The sequence below is a fragment of the Tachypleus tridentatus genome, chromosome 10 (assembly GCF_004210375.1).
Source record: "Tachypleus tridentatus isolate NWPU-2018 chromosome 10, ASM421037v1, whole genome shotgun sequence".
In the NCBI taxonomy this organism is placed as follows: domain Eukaryota; kingdom Metazoa; phylum Arthropoda; class Merostomata; order Xiphosura; family Limulidae; genus Tachypleus; species Tachypleus tridentatus.
In genome coordinates this window covers 177058269-177085880 of record NC_134834.1, presented here as the reverse complement: position 1 = coordinate 177085880, position 27612 = coordinate 177058269, and the positions used below count along the sequence as shown (strand labels likewise).

The window sequence follows — 27612 nt, the reverse complement described above, 5'->3', positions numbered from 1 at the left end:
GAAAATGGGTTCACGTATTTTATATGATCTCGTTAACACCAAGTAGCCATGGTGGTATACATATCATAACTCTGAAAATACTTTGTGTATATTCATGAAATTTGGAAAGCTATCAATAAAGACTACAAGTCATTTATAGGCATAAAGTCAGAAGTTTTAATTAAGTATTTTTAATAAAAATTTGATTATCAGTATCTGGAAACAAAGTGTTGACTGTTCCAAGTGCAAAGTAATTTTTAATTTTAAAATTAAAAATACTTTTCTCCATCCCAAAAATTTCAAATTTAGTTTGCATAATCTCTTAAATCTCCTAAATCATTACTATTTTTTTTATCAGAAAAACTTTATATTTCATGTTCTTTCCCCCACCACAGCTTTATGCAGGGTTGGTCAGTATAACTGACCTCACAACTACTATAGAAAATTTGGTAATAAATCTAAGTTACCATTTTTTCTTTCTAAAGTGAATGCAAATTTTACAGGTACCCCTCAATTTACAAAAGGGATACACTATTAAAGAAAGAAACATATAGCCAATAAAGAATAAATTGGAAAGCTTTTCCCAGTATTGTAAAAAGTTAAAAACAGAGATTGTGTTCCTGACACACAACTTTTTGTAGTCAGCTGTTTTGGTTATGGTGATGATACAATCCAATAATCTTGTTCTTCAGCAGCCCTTTCCTTTTCAAGTTCTAGTAGGTCCTCATTTGTTAGTTTTTTTGCTGTGAGTTGCCAGCAATTCCACCACATTATCCTGGTCCACTTCACTGAGCTCTTGTTTCCTAACCCAACAATCTCATTCTGAATGTAGAGGGCATCAGGGAATCCTTGAAAGTTGTTTATACACACACTGGTCATATTTTATACCATGTGTCATTCACTGCCAATTGTGTCATTTCATCCCAAAAAGCACTTATGCTGTCGATAGCTTACTTAACGTTAGCATGCATTCCATACTTTGGGGATAGTTGGTCTGTTCTCACTATTCATCTCCCTGGTAATATACCCATTTTGCATTTCAGGTTGTAAGCCTTGAAGGTCTCGATAATGTCTGTGAGTAGAATCAGGGAAGTGATTTTGGGTGGTCAAAGCACGACCTTGATGTTGTCAGCAACATACTTGATATTTTCCAGATGAAAAGTGGTAACACTGAGGGCCAGCAAAAATTTGTTAATCAGGTTATTTCTCACAAAATAATCCCTGATGGTTGAGGAGATATAAGACGCAATGCATTCGAAGAAGAGGACTTCCGTCATTGAAACTCTACAGCTGGACCACCATACCATGGGAGATTAGATTTAGAGTAGCCTTTTGGTTTTCAAACTGGTTGACTAAGAGTAGATTTAAACTTGAGTGATGGCATCTTCTACCAACAGAACCTGGTCTTGTTCATGTGGAAAATGGGCATATTGGAAGAGCCACCTTCCCTGATTAGTCTCTTCAATACCTCCAGGAAATTTTCTGCTGCCATGGTATCTTCATTAGCTGCCTCCGCCATCAGCTTGACATTTTGCAGGTTCTAATGTTTCTTGAAATGTTTCAACCAGCCATGAATGACCTTACACATATCAGCAGCACCTTTGAGTGGTCCTTCACTGCCTTCATGTTGCTTCTAGTCCTCTTTCAAGGACTTGACTTTCTCTTGGATTAATAAAGCATAGAGGGAGAATTCTGTTACTTCTGGTCTTCTAACCCAATGTTCAACATACTCTCCATACATTCTACACAACAATTCTTCCTATAGTAATGGCAGTGAGTTTCTCACCCTTTTCACTACATTTTATTATGTTCATTTTCATATCCAACATTACTGACTAGCAAGAATGTTTCACTGGGGCAGCAGTTGAGCTTGAGAAAGGTCTCTTGCTAGACATCTTTAGGGTTGAGGTAGTTTGCAGCTGATAAAAACATAGTCTACTTCACAACACTGAACACAAGATGTGAAACAAATGCTGACAGATGCTCAGATGCTGCATGAGATGCTTGCATAGAGAGATCTTACAGCAGAAAGTCTATGATAGGGCTCAGTGAGGGAATAGCACACTCTTTGAAATTTCACTCTTCATACCCTACTGAATTTGAACAATGTAGTAGTGAAAAACAGTTTAACAACTAAAGGTATTTCAATACTATAACAGAGAAAAACAGCTTTTTAGCTATTTCAATTTTGTAATAGTGAAAATTGAATTGTGACAGGCAAAATTTTCTTATGTCTTTTATGTACACTTTCATTACGGCAAAAAATGCTAATATAAATTGAAAAACATGTCCTTAAAAGTTAATTGTATTATAGCAAAAAAAATGCAAACTAGACATTTGGAAATTGAGAGATACCTGTAACAGAAAAAACACATTTCTTTATCCTAAATAACTTAAAACTCATAAGCGTATACACCTGTTTAAACATAATTTTATAATTTTACTGCCTTTTGAAGTATGTCTAACAAATAATCTTACCACTCGAGTTGTAAATCACTCACTGAACTTGCAGCTCGCATTACTGAATCAAGTTATGTAATGTATGAGCTGTTAATACAAGTTTCTAATTTTTACATTTTAATTACTTTTATAATAATAAATAAAGAATATAGATGAAATACAAGAAATACAGTACTTATTTAGGTCTTGCTGCCACTTGTTCATAAAACTTAAAGCCTAATGTTTTTACACTAACGTTGCGATTACACTGAATTTTTTATTTAATTAAATAATGCACCTAAGAACACAAAATAATAACATGAAAAAGTAATGTCCAATATTTATCATTTTTTTGGCTTTGAAACTATGCATTAATGTTGATGTAATTACTGTTAGAACAAGTTTGAAACTGAACAAAGAAATAGATACTTCTCTGTACATAAATAATATAATACACCATTTAACATATGAAAACTTTGGCTTTCTATATGTTATAAATAATATAGCATAAAATGTCAGAGAGAGCTATTGGAAATTTGTGAAAGAAAGAATGTGACAAGTGGATCCGATTTTCTAATTTAGAGTTTTGTAAATGAAAAAATTGAAAAGTAGAAAAAATATGCTTTGCCCAAGTAATATTTATTTTAAAAAAAAATTTGTTAAATTCCATACATCTCATTCAACTTTTTAAAGTCCCTTTATGTTCCCCTCAAAATTCAGACACTTGTGTTATGTACCTTAAAATTTAACCCTACTGTTATAGGTCAAGAATCAAAGGCCATGTCGTTGCATTTGTTGACTCACATTCAAAATTTCATTCAGCTATAACTTGACAAATTTATGTCATTAAGTTCATACTGTGCATTATTTAATTTCTTAATTTAAATTTAAATATTTAAAAACACACCTAATTGTTGATTTTTGTGTACATCATATGGTATGACATACACAACACTAGTTCAGATTATATGTTTGTGATGTCAAAACAGAAAGTCTATAGTTTGGTACAAATTATGAACTCCAATTACCAAAATTTAAAAGCTATCTTTTCTATATGCGAGATATTATTAATGCAGTGAATCAAACACAATCCCCCCCCCCCCTGCCTGCTCATCTCCTTCAACTGTTGGAAATAGTCCCTTATGTACACTTCATTCTATATAACATGTGAAAACAAAGAGAAAGCTCAAAATATCCAAGTGGTTTTCCCAGCCATTTTCAAATATAATGGCATTGTTGTTGTTTTTTTCAAGACAAGCCTTCATGCTGATAAGTTGAGTCTTTAACTTGTTACAAATTCCTTTTTTTTTACTCATATACAGTTCCCTTACTAAACAGGATAAATTACAATGCATTTCTATGGTATTGATATTTATTATTGTTTGGTCATTCAAATGTATATATATATATATAAAATCTAAAAACAATTATTTCATTTCACATCTTCCACATACAAAATTTCTTAAAGCTTAGCAACCTTCAATAAGCAGCCAATGAGTACAAAGAAATACTATTCTATCTTTCCAGAAAATTAAGTTTAAAATCTTACTCGAAAACAAAAATAAAATATATACATATATATCATATTATAACTAAAATGTGACTGTATTTTACAAAATACCAGTCCATTAAAACACCGCCAAGACAGTTCACTTTGTAAAGACTAAATAAAGGTAAATTTTATATTCTGGAATATGTTAACGTGAAATGTATGTATGCTGCATCATTGTAACTTCTACCTTAGCCAGCAATGGCTGAAAAGTCAATTATATATAAATGTATAATGTTATGATATTTAAGCTATTTAGATTAAACATTTGTGTTTTCCTGTTATGATTTGTAATCATTTTAGAAAAAGAAAAGCATAATTTATATTTACTTCCTAATTTTTCATGGTGGTTATAAGATCAGTCAAATCTATCAAACATGAATAGAAATTCTGATTTAATAATGAAAACAACAGGTAAAGTTTTTTCTTAAAAAACATTTGATGATTATTTAGAAGTTACAAAGATTCCATATGTGAAATTTGAAAATTTTCTCATGTACAAAAGTGTTTTTAATCTTAAAATAAGAATTACTCTGCACGTTGGTTAGTCAACATTCTGAAAGAGATATTTTATGAGAAAATCATTAATTGCAAAATCTTACTACCTACCTCAAAAACCTGATATTTAGTGCACAAGAGCTTTGTAATGTTTACTAATAACCTGCAAAATATTATAAATGTATGCATATATTATTAAAAATCATAGTATAATTATTCTCATGGATACCTTCAAGGTTACAAGTTGGGTCAATTCCACCAACTCATAATGAAAGGATTAATCAGTAAAGTCAGAAAATGAATCTGTTTTCATCTGTTGCATGCATTCAATAAGTGTTTTTTGTGTGAACTGTCTTTTTTTATAATTTAGTTTTATAATTTCTTAAAATATTTATTGATCATTTACAGCATTTATGCAACTTTTTATTTATTTATTAAAATAACAAATGTGTACACACTGTAACTGGAGCTTTTTTCATTCTGAAAAAAATAACAAAAATCTCAATATTAGTGTATTGTTATAATTTTTGCTTAAGTTAACACTAAATTAATGATGAGATTTTCAAAAGAGGCAAATTAAAATGAGGTCTCAGGCTGTTAATGTCTAAATATGATTAATTTACTAGTTTTGCAACTCTACCCAATATGGAAAGGAAATTACTGATAGTGACCAACTTTATATTTTTATTTCTGTTGAAATGCAATCCTCTTTTTTCGTGGAATATGTTAAAAAATATATAAAAAGGGTGAGTAAAAGTGTGTTTTTAATTTCATTATGCCACCTTTTCCACAGTTATTTTATTTGAAGTGTTTAATAAATTTAATGCTATTATTTTATGAAAAGTGTCATAGCTACTTTCTTATTTGTGAAGATTCAACAAAGGTGGGATTAGAATAAAAACATGATGTCTACCTTATGAAGTGTTTGTAACCGATAAAAAATATTATATAACTATAACTACCATACCACACCATTTGTTTTGTAGTTAATTCAAGTTACATATCTTTCAGCATACGACTTCATAAGGTTACATGTTCCTTTTCCCCAACATTTTGCACCTGTGACTAAGAGGACTAAATCTGGATTTAATAAGTATGATTTTTTTTGTTTAATCTCTCTTCAAATGAAGAAGCATATTCATGAATCAACTGTCATGGTAGGTTAGCACTAAATATCTGGATGTATGTTGCTAAAATATTGAGTTCAAATCACTGCAGATGACAAAGCTCAAAACTGGATAGTTTTGTGCCAAAACCAAAAAACCAACAACAACATCAATGAATTCAATACAGAGTCCACAACTGAAACAGAAAAAATAAAAGGTCTCTCCAAGGCCTGGAAAATCTGGCCTTGACAGTGACCTTAATTTGGAAGGTTTCTAGCCTCTACTTTGGACTCAAGGGTCCTAGCCTTGAATTCAAGATTGAATAATTAGTTTATAAATAAAAATATTTTCTTTCTTACCAAATGTCACTTTCTGTAGGTGTTCCAACACTCCATGAAGCCTATTGGACAAAAAAAAAAAAAAATTATAGCTTGAAGTTGATGTCATCTTTTTTTTTTCTCAAAGTTAAAATAATAAAGAAGATTCAAAGTTAAAATATAAAAGGCAAATTTTGTATACAAGCATTAAAAACTCTTCAACTTAGCAGATTAAAATCAGAAATATGTTAAGAAAACATGTACAAGGATTCATTAGAAGTTATTTTCAAACCAACTTGCTTCATGACTGTAAAAACTAAAATCTAAAATTTGAAAACATGAAAGAAAAGAATATAATTAGGTGAATCAGTATCTAATACAATAGCCCCATCATTATTATTACATTTCCTGTTTTTTCTTAATCAGCTCAATGTTTAGGCTGAGATAACGTATTATAATTGTAATACATATAACAGATCATCTAAACAAATATGGTATATTTATATATAATATTCTGTAAAAATTAAACATTATTGTTAAGTTCCTACTCTTTTGTTAATCAGCTCAATTTCTTAAGTTGAGATAAAGTATTATAACTGTAATACATATAACAAGAAACATTTTAAACATATGATATATTTATACATAATATTTTGTAAAAATTCAACTGAGATAGTTTATCATATATAATTCAGTTGAAAGAAATTCTGCATCGTAAACTTTATGTATATTGTATTTTGCAATATCATGAAGATAATCAAATTCTGAATTAAATTTAGATTTCTGAGACATTTTTTATTAAAAATGTTTAGACCTCGGAACTCATAATAATTATATTTTCTCTACCCTTAAATCTGAAACTTATTATTTAATGTTCAAAATTGAGTGTGAATTATAAATATAAAGTACAAAACACAAATCAAACCATGAAAATGCCAGAATAAGCTACATTTAAAATCTGCAGGTTCTCCAGTATTTTGTAAACAATGCACTTTATTTTACACTGAATAGTTACCAAAATTCAATACTTTATGTAAACTAAATGCAAAACTAGAATGAAAAGGACAATATCAGAGACACAAACTTTTATAGTGGAGAAAAACAACTTAAATGTAAGGTTTTACAAACACTATAATTTTTAATAACAAATACAAACACGTAACACAAAAGTTGTTTAAGCAAAAGCTTGTATATAAACATGATGAGAACCTACAGTTTTCCTCATGTACATAATACATATGCAATATAAAATGTCAATATTTTAAAGACAGTGGGTTGGTTGTTAGTAGAAAGCTGTATATAATATGTCACTTTTTTTTTATTCAAACAATAAAAATACAACAGCAGTTTTTTTTAATGTAGTAAATGAAAAGGATAATAAATATAATGCTTTGGGGTAGTGTTAAAATATGATCTAGAATTAAAATAGCAGGTAAGCACACAACAAAATAAAACTTGGCACTGTCTGTTATTAAAAAGACACTAAAAAAAACGAAAACCATAGCTATAACAGTTCTACTTCTGAATTTCATAGTGGAACCAAAACACAATAAAAGAAGGTAAAGAAAGTAAAAGGAGTTTCATTGGCCAATTTCCTGTAGAAGAGGGTGAGATGAATTGAATGACTGTTGAGCTTTGTTAGGACAACTTCCTCTTTCTGATTATTAATGTTGCTCATCCCAGATTTTTCCATATATGGAAAAAGAAGGATTTAATATAAGAAGCACAGGCCAATTTGGTTGTGTTTGAATATATTGTTAACAATTTTTAAATAGGTCATTATACAAAAAATACAATGGAATTTAAAATTAATACACTTGTTCTATTGTTGAGAATTTTTTTTTAAATAACCCTAAAGTCATAAGTAAATCTAATTATTACTAAATAAAATACAGTTAATATATTTGAAGAGAAGTTTAAATTTTTCATTTGGTCAAAAAAAATTTTTTTTAAGGATATCATAACTGAAATTTAAACTGACTTGAAAAATTAAGTAGTGAAAAACATATTTTTGGAAGTTGTTGTTTGTATTTTATTAAATAATTTTAAGTTCAAAATTAATAACAAAATGGATCTTGAAATGTTGAAGAGTTTAAAGAAACAATACATTGTCACTTGCAAGGCTGATAGAGTGACAAACTATAATTCCTAATAAATATAATTATAATTCTAAAGTTGAAGAAATTTTGAAAGATCCATATGGGAACATTAAAGTTAATACTATAAGTAAACTTTATACAACAGTTAAAGAAAAAATTAAAAGTTGTATAACTCTAACACCTTATGTAAAGCAAAGTTTGACTCCAAGGAACTTTATTTTACCAAGATAATATGCACTGCCTAAAGTTCATAAAAATGTGTAACAATTTCAGGCCTATTGTACCCAATATTAAGAGTTTAAATTATAATGCAGCAATTTTTATATGTGAAGAAACTATTTTTAAGGGATAAAAATAAAACAAAATTAAGAATTCATTTAAATTTGTGAAAAGAATTGAGCATATAATTTTAGATCAAAATTTTGTTTGATGTTGTGTCAATGTTCACCTAAATACATGTGCAAAAAGCTATTGCATATTTTGAGAAAAAACTAAAAGACAATAACAATTCAGTCATAAAAATACTGAATATGTATAACTGGTAAAAGTTTGTGTTGAAAACTCATTTTTTCCAAATTAACAACAAAATTTATAAATAGAACAAAGGTTTAATCACAGATTCTCTTTTATCTCCATTATTATATGATTTATTTCTGGACAGTTTTGAAAATGAATCACAAGAAAAAGCAGATAAAAATTCCAAAGTATGGTTAGGTACGTTAATGACACATTTTTGTTTGGCAACATGGTAAAAATAAGCCGGTTAATTTTGCAAATTATCTTAATTGCACTGAAAATTGTATTAGATAAAATTATGAAGATGAGACAAATAGTTGTTTAACTTTTTTGGATGTTTAAATGGGTTAAAAATTAGGATAAATTGGAAACTACCACTTATGATAAACCTTTCTCTGTAATCATTCCCCCACATCAACAATCTTGTCACACTAACTCTCAAAAAAGACTACTGTTTTTACTCTTATGTGGAGAGGATACTAAAATTTTGTAGTCAGTATGGTGTAATATTAAGAAGTTACTATTAATTAAAAACATAGCAACAAAAAGAGGTTTTCATCATGATGTTATTAAAAGAGCTGTCGAAAAACTAAAACATAGAGACAAAAATATTAACTTAAAACCATATGCAGAAAAAAAGTAAGAGAATGTTTGTTACTATCATTTACATCTGACTTACCTTGTAAAATAATGAAAAAAGTTAAAAACAAAGAAATATTTTTCTGATATACCAACTGATAAACAAACTTAGCCAAATTATTAATACACTTAAAGATAAAATTGATTTAATGGAAAAAAAAGTGTGTGTGCGTGTGTGTATGAGAATGTGAAAAAGCTTACATAGGACAAACTAGAAGAAATTTCAAATTCAGAATGAATGAACACAAAAGAAATGTTAAAAACAATTATATCACCTTTAGCAGAACATATCAGTGAAACTAAGAACACAATTCAATGAGAAAAATATTGTCATCTTAGTACAACCTATGGTTATAACATACACAAGTTTGTCTATACATTTGCACATGTTACGTATTTGCACTATAACCTTTGATACAGTGTGTGTAACTTCTCAAAATTTGGTTGACTTTTAGTAAAGATTACAAGTATTTTGTATACAAAAATCAATCAGACTTTGAATGAAATATTGTTACTAATGATTTGTTTATGAAAATAGTCTGTTTTATTACTAGTCTAAGTGCAAAGTGATTTCATGTTATGTTTATTTGTTTGTTTTGAATTTTGCGCAAAGCTACATGAGGGCTATCTGTGCTAGCTGTCCCTAATTTAGCAGTGTAAGACTAGAGGGAAGGCAGCTAGTCATCACCACCCACTGCTACCTTTTGGACTACTCTTTTGCCAATAAATAGTGGGACTGACCATCACATTATAATGCTGAAAGGGCGAGCATGTTAGATGTGAGAGGGATTTGAACTCGGGTCCCTCGGAATCGAGTGCCTTAACCACCTGGCCATGCCAAACCTTCATGTTATGATTATAAAAGCTATTCTTTGACCCAAAATCTCAAATACTATTTACATAATCTGTAAAACCTCTTAAATTCATTTCAAATGTTTATTTTCAGTGAGACTTAATATGCTATTTTCTATACTCTAACTATGTGGTGTTTGCAATTTGACCAACCTTTTAAGCATCATAAACAAAATTAGGAAAATATAAATTATGCTTTTTCCATGGTAGAATAACTACATATTATAACATGAAAATATAAATGTTTCATCTAAGTGAATGCAAGTCAACAAACAAGATGACATGACCTCTGACCAGTGACCTGTCACAAAATGGGTAATTAAATGTAAAAGAGTAAATTTAAATTATTGAATAAGGACGGTAGACCCAATGGAAATGTTATCAATAAATGACATGAAATTCTTTAATAAGTAACTTGGTGATCTTGTAGCTGTATAAATAACTGTTATTTTTTTTGCAAAACATTACACTCCTGATGATAATGCAGTAACATACATTGAAACATCCAGAGTGTATGAGACTTTTTCCAGCATCAAACGTTATTTTACTAATTTTTATCCTATAAAGTAAGTTATTTGTATTTTATTGTAATTTTGAGACTGGAAAGGGTATCATTTTTGGAACTGAATATTAATAATTGTTGCTTTTTTTTTTTAATTGCGAGTTTTTAACAATGATGCTACGAGTATAAAGGTCAACATGACTCTAACAATGGAACATTTATACAGATTGTTTTTTGTTTTATTGGAAGCATAGATATATTTCAGACAGAAGTAACTTTTTTAAGATGAAGAAAACAAGCGTCTCCAGGTTAGAGCTAGATCCACAATAATCATAAGCAGAAAATACACAGATATTGCAGTCTGGCTTGTAAAGCACTGTAGGTTGTTAGAGGTTGTATTTTACTCTATCAGAAATTATCCACTTTACACTAGACCAGCTGATCAAACTAGTAGTGATTTGAGTAGGGTCACCACAGTTTTCTCAACTAGCTCAAAATAGTCAAAAAGCCAATACAGGTTACAAACTTTTAAGCTTGGAATTTTTAAACATTTCAAATTCTTAGCTTATGTTAAAAAAGTAGAAAATCAGATTATGATCAAATCATCAAGGGATAATGCATCTTGTTTCATCAGGTAATTTCTAGTAGATATTGGAATAATATTCTAATCCATCTAGCACTCTCGTTAAATATCTTTGCAGAATTCCTGCCCTGATGTTAATTGCCAGGTAGAGTAAGTTTCATAAAAAACTGTTAAAATATCAGCACCTTTTGAAAGAGTTCTTAAGTATCTGAGTGAAATCAAAAGTGAAATATTTCCACAATTGCAAGACACTGTTGAATGTACTAAGATATATTATATGTAGGTATAAAGCAAGTCACAGTACTGTTCACCTTTAATTTTAGAATTGACGTGATTTTAAAATAAAATAAAATAATTAAAATCTGGTCAAAATTTATTTACTTAAAACTATGATTTTAAATAGCCTTCAAACACAGCTATTTTGGTTTTAAACATTTTAAAAGTGATTTAACTACTCTGTGCAAGATTGATAAAATCTAAAACCATTCATTAGTGGTTTTGCATATAAGTAATTGCAAACATACACTTCTTTAAACTGATGTACTGTAGCTGAATTATTGTATATGGCTTTAAATAATGTATGTATTAAAACAGTTATGATTTAAGAATGTATATGTATTTTTCTTTCTTTCAAAAATATCAACTGTTACAAAATCACCATCTTACCATGAAGTAAAACTTTCTGTGTTTGTTCCTAAGAATAAAGACAAATCTTCTGTCATCTGCAATTTGGTTTTCTTATTAGCGACCATAACCATAATGTAGTCTGGAAGTTCATCATCTGAAATGTTAAAATTTCATTTTCATGTCAGAATACAGTACAAACTTACTATACATCTATAGCCAAAATACTTTTAATTTCACCAGTTGCTGACAAAATATTTCAAGAATGAGTGAGCACAAACGTACAAAAGAATGAAGAATATACTTATTACAGCATGTTTTCATATACAGTTTTTGTATTCTCAATTACAATATCACTCCAGCATTTACTTTAATACACCTGATACATTTTGTTCATGCCAGGAGTCTTACAAATATTTTTCACTTCTGTCACAAGTTTAAAAATAAAACTGACAAAAGAAACAGGATTGTACTACTTTTCTTATTTTTCTTTTCCACCTTAGTGTTGCCAGTAAAGTAACATGGGTACGTTTAGTGAATATTTATAACTAATCAGCAGTTGAATCTTGCTATTTTCAAGGTGTGTTTAACTTCTTGCTACATATAAGAGTTTTTAATTTTTACTTTTGAATTGTCACTGTAAGCGCATGTGCTGGCTCTTTAAGCCACAAGAACACAACATACAGTATGCTAAATTTGTAAAGAGAAAAGAAAAGAAAACACATTTTTATATGACTTTACAAATTTTCTTAAGAGAACCCACTTGCTCATCTTCTTATAATATTATTTTTTTTCAATTTTGTCCATCTTTTTACATCAGTAACTACATCATAAAACACAACTTTACTTCCTTGTTTACTACCTTTACGTTAATGTCTGATGATACTTTACAATCTAGCTTTTCCAGTTTTTACAGATTCATGTGTACAAGAATAATGAATGTGGTTCATACATATGAAAATATCACTTATGAAACCAAATCTGTAATTCTAACTTAAGAAAACTTACCAACATATGCTCCCAGTTCCACTAACTTTGCTTTGATCACAGACTGCAAAAAAGAAAGTACATCACAAAAAGGATTAACTTGCACAATAAACTTAAAACAAATTAGTTAAAACCTATCACACTTTTGTACCTTTTTCTTGTTAACATTAAAATAAGGTAAGTTATTTTTATTATACATTTTCCATAAACATAAAACATGTGTATGAATAATCTTATTTGGATCGTTCTTTATAGTTACGATATATTAGATTTACACTGTATATATACACATAGAAAAATAAATTGCACATGTACATACACAAGACCAAAGTTTCTAAATTATCAACTGTGACACTCGTTCTTGTTATGTTAAAGTATATAGTTTCTGAACCTGAAATAACAAGAATCATTTCATAATATTAGTATCTTCTGTAGGAAAACTCTTAAATTTTTACCCTTCTTAAACAAACTAGGCTTATTTTAATCATTAGATGCTGTAGCTGTAACAAGCTCATTATAATTCCTAATAATTAGAGATTAAAAACTAGATACAGTCCTACATGTAGAACCAGAATTTATCCAAAGATTAAAACAAAAGCCAACATTACTTGTTTCAAAAATGCATCAAATACAAAAAGAAATCCATATCTATTATTCTGATTTAGCTAAAATATTTCACCATGTGCATTGTTTACAACATCATACAAGTCTAATTTAAAGCTTGTTATGCCTAGCTACTTTTTTCTTCTAAAATTTAAAATATATAATCATGTCCAGCTTTAGGTATTTTGCTTCAATAGGCAAGAGTTTAAAATGCTACCTCTAGCAGAACCCCAACATAATTATTATCAATAACAGTATATATATATAACATATCACAAATAGATTGTGGCAAATTCTTGTAAAATTCATTTTAGAAGGCCTATCTTTGTCTTACTTTGAACAAATTAGATTTAGAAGAACTATATTTACCTCACTTTATTTACCTGCATAGTACTTCTTTAAGGTATCTTTTCTTGAACTTAAGAGAAGCATGTTTTATACATAAGTTGATGATATTACAGAGTTTGTGTTTATCAAACATAGCTATTGAGCCAGTAAAAAATGGTAGAGCACGTAACATGAGCATGAGATATTTGATTCTATCGAAAGTAAAATTAATATAAAAGTTTAAGATTTTGCCATAGTAGGCAGCCATCTACCTTGCCTTCCCACTAATGATGGGCCCTTTTTAGTGTGTATGCTATCCACTTATTCATTCATTTACAAGTACCATTGACCACTTCACAGAATGTAATATGTTGCGACAGGAAACATAAACATTTTCTTTATCCAAAAACATTTTTCATTTCATATACATTTTCACCTCTACACAAGAACAGATAACTAATATTTTGCATCATTGCTAGACATTTTTTGGCAGCAAGCCTTTGAATGAAACTCCCATCCTTATATATAATACTGTGCCAGTTTATAACGCAATTAATATTAAACTATAAGCTTTCATCATTAGGAAGCTAACACATTTCCCATGTGTTATTTGCACATGTCAACAGCTCATTGCTATAATGACAAAAGAGACACATCAGAAATAGGGATGAAGAGTAAGTGATTCTGGGTAGAGGAGAGTATTTATCTGAAATTACTTTTTCCCTTAAGTGAAGATGTATTTCTAAAAGATTTTCACTTTCCACACAGAAAGCTACCTCTCCATCTACCTTATGTGTCTGCCTTAGAGACTTGCATGTCAGTAGCCCACAGGCAACTCCCACCAAAACTCATGCCATTTTTCTTGTCTTGCACTTCCTAATGATGTAATTATGCAGAAAATGCCACTAACCAATAGGACTACAATACATCCTCACTGAGCATTAACTTCTGCTAATGATTTTGTTCTCATGATCTTCATTCTATGATGAAGCAAGGAATACAAGGTTGTACTGAAAGTGTGGAGGATGGGTGGGAAGTATGTGAGGTAGCAAGGAAAATGTTAGCTTCCAATGTGATAATACCTATCACAGAAAGCTAGGATCTCACACTGATATGGTAAAAAAGTCCAGTGCAAAAGGTGCTTACAAAGTGCTTGGAGAGAATCCATAGGGGCACATTCATGAGATATTGCATCTCATCTCTTCTTGGGTATGCTCTTCATCCAGACTAGAAGGAAGGAAGAAGAAAACAAGCCCCATGTGTTGCATGGATTAGTGGAGTAAGAATATAGCTGTCCAAGTACTTACTACACATGAGCTCTGAGAGTCAATGTGTATATCATGGTTGGAGTGGATTTAGACTATGCTTAATGTTAACCTGAACTTTACTGTCAGACTTGTTAGACCAACAGCAGTTGTGGGAGGAGGGCACAGAAATTATTAGTGTGTGTTCTTTTCAACTCTACCATCAGACTCTTAGACCAACACTAGCTGAGAAAGGAGTGCACAGAATTCATACCATAATGTGTGTAATAAAAAGAGTGAACGTGTCAATTCATGTAGACATTCATCCTTTGCAGGAAAAGGGCAACTGTTGTTAGTATGTGCTTAAATCAACTGAACAGAAGTTGATTGCAGGAGAAGAGTACATGTGTATGCTGTGTGCTCACCTTGACTCAACTGAACAATCAAAAGATGCAGGAGAGGGCACATTCTTTTGCTATGTTTACCTCAACTCTATTAAACAGATGCTGACTACAGTATTCTGTGACATGATTCTGGGATGTTGTTGGTATAAAAATATGGCATGTGTTCTATGTTATACTGACGATGTCACCACCAGCCCACATCCAACTGATTGAAACCCCTTATTTAGCCAACTGTTGTTAGGTCCCAGACAGTGAGGATTCTCCATGATCTTTACCCAAGGAGCTGGTAAGTTGTAAAGGTTTCCCTTGCTCTACTTGAAAAAAGGGGGAGGGTAAGAAATAAATGGTGCTGGAAATTAATGTTACTGGAGACAGGGTATTACTAGTGTGGGCAGAGGTAATAGAACATAGAGAGAGATACTGTATCAATTCAATCATCCATGTATATATACTATAAATGGAGAAAAGAACAGAAAGACCACTGTAGTCAAATAATCTTGAGAGATATACTTCTGGTCCTACAAAGACCAACAGATAACCTTCATATGTATGTGATCCAAAGGGATAAGCAGTCCCCAAAAAGTCATGATCACCAAACACTAAATCTCTCGCACAGAATGAGTAGGATTGGCATGAATTCTAGTGACTGCAAGCTCACAGGCAGATAAGACAAGGCTGATCAAAGTAGAGAATAACTTGACCCCCAACACCTGGTGAATAAGATTTTGAGTGGGAGCAAGGAATGGATAGTTGTGACAAACACAGCCTCTACAAGACAGTGTACACAGATGGGAATGGAAGGAAATAAGATGAAGGCAGGAAGGAGAAGGGAATAGTAGAGAAGGTCCAAGGGTAAAATAAAGAAAAACACCTTTGTGGGAAGAAAAGTGTGGCCACAAAAGCTCAAACTATAACAGTTGAGCACCTATTGAACTTGACACAATGGAAATGTTACTGACAAGTGCAACATTTCTTACACTGGGTAGAGAAGAAACCAAAAAATGGAGAACAATAGACTAAGATGAGGTAAAAAGTAGAAGTAGGGTTGGGGCCAGTGTAGAAACAAGGTACAAAAGTAAGGATCAATTACAGGCAGCCTCAGCCCCTGACTAAATTCAGAAATATCACCAAACTTCAGGGCCTCATAACTAAGTGCTGTTTTATTAGTTCTGTATGAAACAGATATTGAGTTCATGCTGCAATTAGTTGCTTTTGATGAGGATTATTTATCCATTTGGTTCAAAGTACAACAATTAAACTACAAAATTAATAGGAAGCTGATGTGAAAACATCAGTAATTGAAAGTGTTAATGTGCATAATTTGGAACTTTTTGACCAATACTGCAGTTCACGCAGAGGAAAATAATAGTAATGTTCATTTTTGCTTCATATTTTTCAACTTTTATTTCACTTTACATTGATTATTTTACTGCAGTTAGTGTTAGGACTAAGAAAATAGGAGATAAAAGAAAAATTTAACAAACAAAACTTTTACATTTATGTACAAGTTATAGAGGTTATGCAAATTAAATATGAAAACTGTAAGATGAAATGAATTATTTTTATTTTCAGCAAGAAAATCATTTTTGTCTCACATTGACTCAGCAACTCTGGAAATTCAGAGACACATTTAGGAAAGATACATTAAGAACAAAATGGGTTGTATGTGAAACAGACTTCTAATATTTATTAAAAGCTTGTTAGAGTTACAAAGATGCACACAGCAAATTCAAAAATACCTTTTTAAACTGTATTATATACAGCTTCACAGATATGGGATTGGTCAATTTGACTGAATCCATGAACAGACAGTTAGGAGAAAGATTGTAAAGGAACAAACAGCCAAAGGTTTAAATAGATGGCACATACAAGCCCTGAAAACTAAACAGAGAATCCAAGCCAGAATATAAGAATGACTATTAAAAAGCTTAAAAAAGATTCCCAAAACCAAAGAAAGTAAAGTGAGAATGACCAGAAAAAAAAAAGGTTGTCAACAAAACTATTCTATAACCAGCAATTGTAGAATAATACAGACCACCCCCAAAAAGCTAGGTTAGAAAGGAAGTAAACTGAGGATATGTCAAACAATCTGGAGGAAGTGTGTGTCAGATGGATCAGCACTGGTATACCATCCAAAAGGAAGTTGTATTTCTTACTTTAAGAGCCACGAGATAGTGATGTGTCGTAGAATGTATGAACAACATTTTGTGGCTATTAATTTGTTACTGACAAATCATGACCAGTATGATCACGGACTGAAGAGAAGTGGAATCACTTGCTGTCTAAGCTACAGACTAGCACTGGTATGTATTTACTATGTTGTAGAATTATCACTTGATTATTGACAATTAGCACAATGTGATTGAATATAATGTGACTGAACTGGAATTGATTTTTTGATATTTATGAGCAGGTGAAACTGACAATAGTACAAAATTTGCAAATAATGGTTTAGACATTTAGATATAACAAGTATACACATATGGTGTACCTCATATTTCACTGGGTTATGATAGAAATATTTTGAATATACAAATAATTTTGTAAAATATTCTATTGACATGGTTTTATTAGAAAATACACTCTTGAAGCATGAAAATACAGGGCATGAGTGTATTATGAGTGGGCAGAAGATAACACTTGTACTGTGAAACCTTGTAATTTGTGGAACAAATGTTATACAAGTTTGTAGTAGAAAGTTCCAGAGGAAAGATAATGCAGGCATTGACAATGGCTAACAGTCAAAAGGTGAGATTAACGACAACTAATCCAAGTCAGTCTGAATATAGAACCAAAAAAAGTCTTTAAACTCATTCTATCATACTGGAATGAGACTGTCTACATAACCAGATGGAAGGCTAAGAATGAGACTGAGTCAGAGATTTTGGTGGGTTCTAATGATCTGAAGACATAACAGTAGACAGCAAGGCCACTAAATAGCTGGTCAAGTGAAAATCCATGGAACAAGAAGTTCTCACTTTCTCTAAGCACATGTGCAATACACAAGAATAGACACAAGCATATGTTAAGCTTATATACATTATTTGACCATTAAGTGAGCATTATGACCTGCCCTTAACCTATGCATTGAATTTGATCAATTAGAACTCGGTTAATTTTGTATTTGGATCCAGAGATTCAGTATTTCAGGTCAAGTTTCAAGATTATTCAATATTTTTCCCATCAAGTAGCCAGCAGTTCTCCCACTTTGTTCCAGTGAATCCTTTCTGTTCCTTTTTGCTATAAAAATGGATTCTTCATCAATTTCTGAAGTCTTCCAACTATTCCAGATGTCCAAGATTTCCTTCACAGCAACAAGCATGAAGTAATGGAGGAGACACATAATGACTCCATGGTTGAAGATGCACTACTAGCTGACATGGCCAACTTGAAAAGCTTACTGAATTGATGAATGGATTAGCATTGATGTATCCAAGGGTCAAAATTCTTGACAACAGCTTCTTCAACAGCTGATGAAGGCCATGAAGCTGTTAGATGTCCCTAGCATTAAAACAACAGCCTCAACACCATCCCAGCTTCAGCAAATACTACAATCTCAAACTCCTTAACTTGAAGTATTGAACAAGGATATCAGACTGAGAAATCCCAAAGAGAAAATGAACATGCAGTATGTCTACAGTGAATGAAATAGTTAATTCACTATTTATACTGATGTTAATATATGGCTCCATTCCCAAAATTTGAGGTCATTTTCCCACAAATTCAAAATTTCCTCTAAAGAACTTTTCCTCCACAAAAAAACCTTTTCTACCCTCATTAATTAGCAAAACATTAATCACAGCCATTGTACATAATTTGTATTCATAATTCCTACTAACTATTATCCATACTATTTTGGAATTTATAATAATTATTTTAGCTAATTAAAATATGGTTATAAAGTTTGTAAGGTTGAACACGAATTGAGGAACAGACAGAAGAAAATATTATTAACAGCAAGTGTAACCAACTAATGAAATAATTCACTCTCATGTTTATAAGCAAAATTAAAGAAAAGTATACATATTAGTATCTATACTCACCACCAGGTTAATTTTTATTTCTTATCTATGTATATAACTTGCTCTGATTGGAGGTTAATATTGATTTCTACATTAAGATACTGGCTACCTTTGAGTTAGATATCCCACTAGGTGTAGGCCCAAAAATAAATCTAATCATAGCTGAGTAGTTATACTGATTTGTTTTGAATTTTGTGCAAAGCTACACGAGGGCTATCTGTGAAATTTGCCCCTAATTTAGAAGTGTAAGACTAGAGGGAAGGCAGCTAGTCATCACCACCCACTGCCAACTCTTGGGTTACTCTCTTACCAAAGAATTGTGGAATTGACCATCACTTTGTAATGTCCCCACAGCTGAAAGGGTGAGGATGTTTGATGTGACATACTGATTTGTTTTGAAGAAAAGAAATTGATTAACAGCAATTGTGATTATGGCTGATCAATCAAAATTAGTGTTTTTGACTAATACCATTTTTGACTACTCGAACAACTGATTAACTAAAATTATAATTAAACTGTTTATCACGAAAATAATCAACTAATCAAAATCCGTGACTTCAATCATTCCAAAAATTAATTAATCAAAATTCCATTTATCATTATTGTCACAAACATAATTTACTCATTAAAATATTTGATTACTGTTGTTTTCAGTTGCTAAAACAAGTGATTAATTGCAATTACAACTGAATTGTTCCTCCAAAAATAATCATCTAAAGATTAGGGCTTTTGAACATTCCAAATATAAAAATTATTTTTTTGTTTTTCAGAATTTATAGCACATAATTGAGGGATTTTATTTTAAGCATTTTGACAAAAGAGTTAGTAAAAAGACTATCTTTATTCTCCAGATAATAATAAAATCTTCATTTCAGCCAACAATTCACCACTGTTGATTCATTAGTTTTTTTTTTACTTCAAGTTTGTTCAGCTTCAGCGATATGAGGAGGGACTCATAATATGAAGGTCTCGAGTTCAGTTCCTTTTGCCACCAAACTTTCTTGTCATGTCTTTGTTATAGCAAAGCTACTGCAATTCTCTTTCATTGTCACTGGTTCTTAAACTTCTTATTAGAGGGTGCACAATTCTCTAGCAGAACCCACTGGTAATATGTTTTTATTTCTTCTTCTCGCAGCACCTGATGCTAATTATTTTTATGTGTTTATGTGTACCATGGTTTGAGAAACACTATACTAATTAATAATACAATATAATCAGTTGGTGAAGCTGTAAATTAATTGATTAGGAAATACCACTAATTGGCCAGCTCTATACATAATATTAAATACATTTTATGGTAACAAATTATCCCTTTGTATTTTAAATTGTCCAATCCTTGCTATACTTTTAAATTTTTCTTCTATTTTTAAATGAGAAGATATTAACAATATTCCTGACATTTAGTATTTTATAAGAAATATTGGAATTAATATCAATCATGTATACATTAATACCTTGGTGGTATGTGAAAATATTTAAATAACAATAGCAGATAAAACACTAGAACCAGACAAGATTTTTTTTCCAAGGTTTTAATGGAGGTCAAAGATCACATACAATATGTAAGTATTATTCATTTTCCAGTAGTTCAATAAAGAGTGGGAATGCACTTGTTGATAAGTTACTTATGTTACTTCTTTGTTTAAAGTGTATGCTAAATGCTGTCCTAGAAATTACATGCTAGATATCCTTACTTCTACATTAGAAAAAAAATTGTCTGATTAAAGAAGTTTCACAAAATTATTTAGTGAAATGTGATATGAATTAAAGTTAACATGGAATCAGAAAAAGAAAATGTTGCATTACTAACATGTTATCTTTTCACAAGGATATTACTTATCTAAATGAGGAAAAAGTTATGGGTATGAAAGTAATTAGATTTTGAAAAGCTTTTCATAAGGTACTACACAAAATATTAGCTAAGAAAACCATATCAGTATGAGCTTAGGAAAGCTTAGTTAACTGAACAATAGCCTAGGGTGGTAAGATATGATAAAGATTTCTATAAATGCAGTACAATCAATCTAGGCTATTATTACTAGTGAAGTACTTCAGGGATCAGTGTTTGAGCCTTTACTCTTTCTTATTTATCATTTGTAGTATATATTCATAAAGGGCATGACTGGTCAACTAACTGACTGATCAATCATTCTGTTTTACCTCACCATTTTCAGTACAGCTAGGAAATTACCAAGTTTACTGATTATGTCCTATCAATACCATTCATGTAAATAAGAAATGTGAGAGCACAAGTACTTTCTCAGTTTCTATTTGCTGATGACATGATATTTCTATTCTAACTGTGCTGTGGATGTTGTGGTATAACAGAATGATTTAAATTAATTGAAAAGTTTAAGAAGAGAATCAATTACTTCCTAAAGAAGAAAGTATAGGTTTAATTCTTAAGTTTTCTTTTTCCGAGTCAAGTGTTAAAGAATTATTCACAATCTCTCTCTCTCAGGGTTTGGGTATGATATGTAAATACCCTGGAGGATCCGTACAAAATTAAACTGTTTTACATGAAATTTCACTAATTTTCCACAACGCACATAAATCTAGATTTCAATAAAATAAACTTACCCTGATTTTTTGAGTTACTTCACTTCCAATACCTTCCATATTGGGTTAATAATTCAGATAATATTGTTAGTGATAACAATTTATTGTATTTACTTTAATTGAAGTTGCAACCGCCACCTAGAAGTTTAGAACTTCTTCATTCGTATGAAGATAAATAACTCATGAAAAATATATAAAATTATATAACATATGAATGCATGCAAATCATATAATGAGTTTAGTTTTAAACTGTTATGTTTTAAATTCAACGAAGTTTAACGCTACTCAAAAAATCGTTATAAAAAAAACTAAGACTTTTAACATTATTAAGAATGTTTTAAATTATGTTATATGATAGTGTAGTATACGAATATACCATCGATTTCTGTCTCCTCGTGGCTCGGTATGGCCAGGTGGTTAAGGCACTCGACTCGTAATCTGAGGGTCGCGGGTTCGAATCTCTAACACAACCAACATTCTTGCCCTCTCAACCGTGTGGGCGTTATAATGTACGGTCAATCCCACTATTCGTTGGTAAAAGAGTAGCCTAAGAGTTGTCAGTGGGTGGTGATGACTAGTTGCCTTCCTTCTAGTCTTACAGTGGTAAATTAAAACGGCTAGCGCAGATAGCCTTCGAGTAGCTTTGCGCGAAATTCAGAACAAACCAAACTGTCTCCTCGTAATATTCTAGTATTTGTTCAAAATTTATTTTTGTTCAGTGTACGTGCAAGTTTCACGTAACACTTGGTAAAAAAAAAATTCGTTAATTTTACTCTAGCTGTCTTTATTCTTAAAGGATAATATCTCTTTTTTCTAGGAAATATCGCTATAATACTGCATGGTTATGAGTAACCATGTAGGAAATAAGTCAAAGCGTGGCATTAACTGACTCTTCTTACTCTGGTAATCAGTTCTAAATGAGAGATAACTAATACCTAAACATTGAAGTTTCTGACCTTGGCGTTAACTCTATGTGCCACATAAGATGTCATTGTGATTGTAAATATCAAAACAAATCAGCAGTCCCTTTGATAAGTCTGCATTGCACTAACTTGAGAGTTGCTTAAAACCGAGGTAAAAATAAATTATTCAAATATGGAATTACTCTTGGTAGGGAAGATTCATAATTAACAAAAATAAAGGTTATGGTAATCCGTCTAAAAATAGTACTTATTTTTAAAAGGTCAGGTGAAAGGAAATATATGTACGATACTTTCCACTAAATGGTATTCAGTTACACAAACATATAACAGGTAACCAAAAATCTCCATTAAAATGCAGGTCATTGGAAAAGGATGTTTTGACAAAAAAAATAACAACAGACGTTGTAGAACAAAAAAGAAAAGAAAAATAAAGTCATCTATATATATTGCACTTTCAAAGGGGCTCTAATGTTTATTAAACATTTTTATAAACAATGTCTTGTTTATTAGAAGATTGGGCTCTGTCAACTTTAACATATGTGAAAATAAACTCATTGTTTTATAAATGAACATCATTTCAGTTTTGTGTTCGTGACCAATTTCATCTGGTAGCTGAATAGTTGAATGTCCATACTTATTGAGCACCACTGACACAATATATACACACAGACAGATTAGTATTTGAGTAATTATAGTATGCTTTCAGAACGAAAACAAGTTATTTCATGCATCAAATATATGAATACAGTCCTATACATTTAGGGCTCCAAGAAATACTGCTTGCATATTCAAAGAAAATAATACATACGGTTTAATATACAGGAAGACAGTCTGCTATTTTGGGGCCCAGTCTAATTGGTACTGAATGATTTGCTGCAGAACTGCAGTTTGTATGTTACACTAACTGTTGATAATTTTCCTAGTAGTATGTTCTATCTCTATGATTCAAATACCTACTATCATCTTTAGCCTCAAGATTTATGTTTTAGTCTTATAACTTGACTTTATTTCAGCCTTTCATTTTTACACATAACTAGTTAAGTTTTAAGATATAAATAAATACTAAATACCAACAATGTTTAATTGTTTATTTTTGGTTGTTTTTTAATAGTTTAGTAAAAAAAATTCCTGCAAAATTAATTACATAGAAAATGTCACTTTTTTTTTACATTGTAGGATTCTCATTTAAAATTCTTTCCCATTAGTATTTGATAGAACACTTTAACAGCAGGAATGAACAGGATATGTATGAGATAACTGTGATTGACAATTTAATTACGTTTTCTAGTCTGTTAAACAAAGAGAATGAACATGTTTTCAAGAAAACTAACACAATGTTTTTTATTACACCAAAAATAAAAGAAAAATCACTGTATATAATTTTGCAAACAGAATCAGAGTCGATAATATAAAGGATAACGTTTAGTCCTACAGTTTTCATTCTCTCAGAATTGATCTCTACTGTTCTGAAAGAGGATGATTTAAAATTAAGATATTTACATGGAAATCTCCTAATAAAGCTGAGCCAAAAAAAGTACATTTTAATTCAACTCAAATTCTTTGTCCTGTTGATAGAATCATCTCGTAAGGTTGTTCTGTCACAACATTCACTGACTGTAGCATAAAAACATTATCCATACAGCCACAAAGGATATTACATTTGTAGACCCTTTTAACATGGATATGCTGTTACTGCAATACCCTCCTAGGGAAGAATAAATATTATCTACTATGTGGAACCAAGAAACAAGACAACTTCAGGCAGTTTCCTTACAACATGTTTATGCCAAAACTGTATAGAAACTATCTAGAAAAAAAATTGAACTCATATATATCTACAAGTAGGTAGAAAACATCTGATATACTTGAAAACAACACTATTTATTTTGTATCTGTTATAGGCTTGTCTCAAACTAATAACCTTTAAGCTCAGAGCATGTTAAAGGAACATGTTAACTTCCCTTTGTTCATAAGAACACGGATACACCACACAGATTACGCAATTCTTAACACTAAACTACAATACAAATACAACATATATATATATATATATACACACAATACTTTAATTTATGCTTTAGAACGACAATAACGTACATCATAAAATGAGATTAAGCACATTACTAAAAGTAACACCGCTTTTAATCTAAAACTTTTAAAAATCACAATCACAAACCAAATTCGTATTGTAATTAATTTACTACCATATATTTATTTTAATATCGACGTTTGTTTAGTTAAATATATATTTAGAAATGTGTGTAACTTATATATTTTAACCTGTATTCTGAAATTTCCGTGTGTATTAAATACTATCGTGATTGTCAGTTTTGTAACCTTAGCTGTAATTTCTAGAAATTTTCCTCTCAAGCTTATAAATGGTAACCAACGCAACGCGAAGAGACAGTATATATTATTGGTTTGCTACAGTTGGTATATGTTAAACCTCAGAAGTTAGAATCAGGAAGCTACATATTTTTGACTAGGAACGTTTATAGATTTCGGACATCACAAACTGTTCAAACTTATTCAAACTTAACATCACACATTAGTATTTTATGAAGACATTGTATAGCATCAATGGTAAAAACTCACACGTGATTAGCGAAGAGCTAGTTAGCTCTCGGTTAAGTGACTTGTACCTATATTAACTCAGAATTAATTTGTTCATCGTGAACCGTCGATAAAATAATTAATTCCAGACCAGACAGAAGAGTCAATATTGTTTGTAAGTTCGTAAAACTTTTGTACATAAATTATTATTTGTGATAACCATTATTATAAATTGTATTATTGTTTGTATGTTAAAACATGTTTTTGTTAAAAAAGAATCCTTTGTTGGCAATTTGTTGGAATCAATCTTGTTGGCAATTAACTTCTAAATTCAAATTACAATTTAACTTAGTTTAAAGCTGTTTGAAATCATAAAATGTAGCATAATAAACTGGAGGCTCGTCTAAGATAAGTTACAATACGTAACAATATAGAAAAGGAATCCCCCACTTCAGACTTGAATTTCATGTACTATTGATAAATTTGTTTACTTGTTAGAGTTTGTACTCGATTAAGTTGACATATTTCCTGGACTATGTTCATGAAAAACATTAGATAAAACTCTATTACAACGCCAGGTAAAACTGTGTTTTCTCTTTCAATTCTAGTATGAGTTTTTGTTGTTTTTATCGTGTCATGAAAAATGTGCTATCAAACAAATGTTTCAATATCAAAATCAAAACATTTTCTTATAATATTTTTCATAAGTTTTTGAAGTTAACTCAATAGTTGTCGACTCTCGATGTTAGGGTCAAACCCTTTGTTTCCAGCTGATATTTCTAATTGTAAAGAGCCAGATCCCCATCCACTCAACTAGCATCTCCTAGGAGTGATGCACGAGTGCTGAAATCTTCTCCAAAATTGGTCAGTTAATAATTACCTTAAGAGGATTTTTAAGGAGATCTACACTTCTGGAATGTTCCACTCACTGCTAACTCTTGTGTTACTTTTTAATCAATGAAATGGGGAGCGACTGTCATATTATAATACCCAGTGGCTGAAAGGGTGAGTATTTTTGTTTGATGCTGATTTTTGTTGTTGTTAGGAGCAATACAACTCCTTCATATCTTATGTTTTTGGTATAATTCCCTGATAAATAGGAACACGTAAAAATTTAGAGAGTTTAATATAGTATACTCTGTAGGGTGTTCACCACTCAACTAAACTATAGGAGTGATTTCTCTAAACGCCAAGTAACATTCAACATCAGAAAATTCACTCAGTAGCTTCGAAATCAAGGTACTGTAATGTGTTTTCAATTAAATAATCATATTAACTGTTGATAAAATGGAAATTAACGAATGTAGTGCGTATATAACTTCCTTTCGATCATTAGCTGCTCGTCCTAATTATCAGAATAGTTTTCATGATCGAGTAGCAGATGTAAAATGCAATACATACACATTACTATTCAACAACTCAGAAAGCAATAAAATCTTCTTCTTTTAATAACTGGTTGCATGAATTAATGATTGTCTTAAGTTTGGTTGTTTGAAGTTAAGCAAAAACTACACAATGTGTGCTCTGCTCACTATGGATATTTAAACCCAGTTTCTAGTGTTGTAAGTCTGCAAACATACCACTGTGCCACTTGGAACAACAGTCTTAGGTTTTATTTGTGGATGCTCATTTTATCATCTGTTGAAGAAATAGCTCTTACTGGTAGAGTTGTTCATTAGTAGTCATTAAGCCTTTCTTTGTTGCTCATTTGTGATCTGAACCAGGAAAAGGTTTGGATTTCTTTGGTTGTATTTCCTGAAGAGACATTTACAAGAGATCTCGGATTCAACAGGTGTCAATCTACATCGAAGATCCTAAGATGTCCCCCTTCTTTACACTTGGTCGTGGTAAGTATTTACAGGTCTCTAGAATAGACAATTCTTTCAATAAAAGCACTAATTTAGGTCTTTTCAGCACAAGAGATAAAGTAAGAGCCAGAATGCATGTTAACAAAAGTAGAAACTATACAATAAATCCTATTGATCCAGCACCAGGGTTTCTATTTTTCTGTTCCTATCTGCTTGCACTATTTTCAGCTGATCTGATTTCCCTAAGAGTATCACAAAACTGGGTCTGTTAATAACAGGAAGTTATTAGTGATCCACATTTGATAACTTGATTAATTCTTAAGCTGTGTAAAAAATAAAAAGTTTGGATACATTTAAAATACAATGAAAACTATTTTTAGACACAGAACAACAAAAACCAATGTGCTCATCCAAACAAAGGAGTGGATGATTACCTCTAATGAATCAGTGAATAACTCTTCAGCTTTCCATGGCTCAAC

General features: G+C 30.9%; 1 protein-coding gene across 3 annotated transcripts in view; it reads right to left on the bottom strand.

The window, feature by feature from the left end:
- Nab2 (Nuclear polyadenosine RNA-binding 2) overlaps positions 1–22002 on the bottom strand; it is a 61289-nt gene extending 39287 nt beyond the window's left edge. For all 3 annotated transcript variants that reach the window (XR_013016747.1, XM_076465465.1, XM_076465467.1), the window contains exons 1-4: positions 21871–22002; positions 12712–12754; positions 11746–11860; positions 5931–5971 (exon numbers count right to left, since the gene is read on the bottom strand). Coding sequence is in view for 2 of the 3 variants with exons in the window: in XM_076465465.1 (XP_076321580.1) it covers positions 5931–5971; positions 11746–11860; positions 12712–12754; positions 21871–21909 (238 nt within the window). In the remaining variant the exon portion in view is untranslated. The remainder of the gene's footprint in view (positions 1–5930; positions 5972–11745; positions 11861–12711; positions 12755–21870) is intronic.
- Between the last annotated feature and the right edge of the window lie 5610 nt (positions 22003–27612).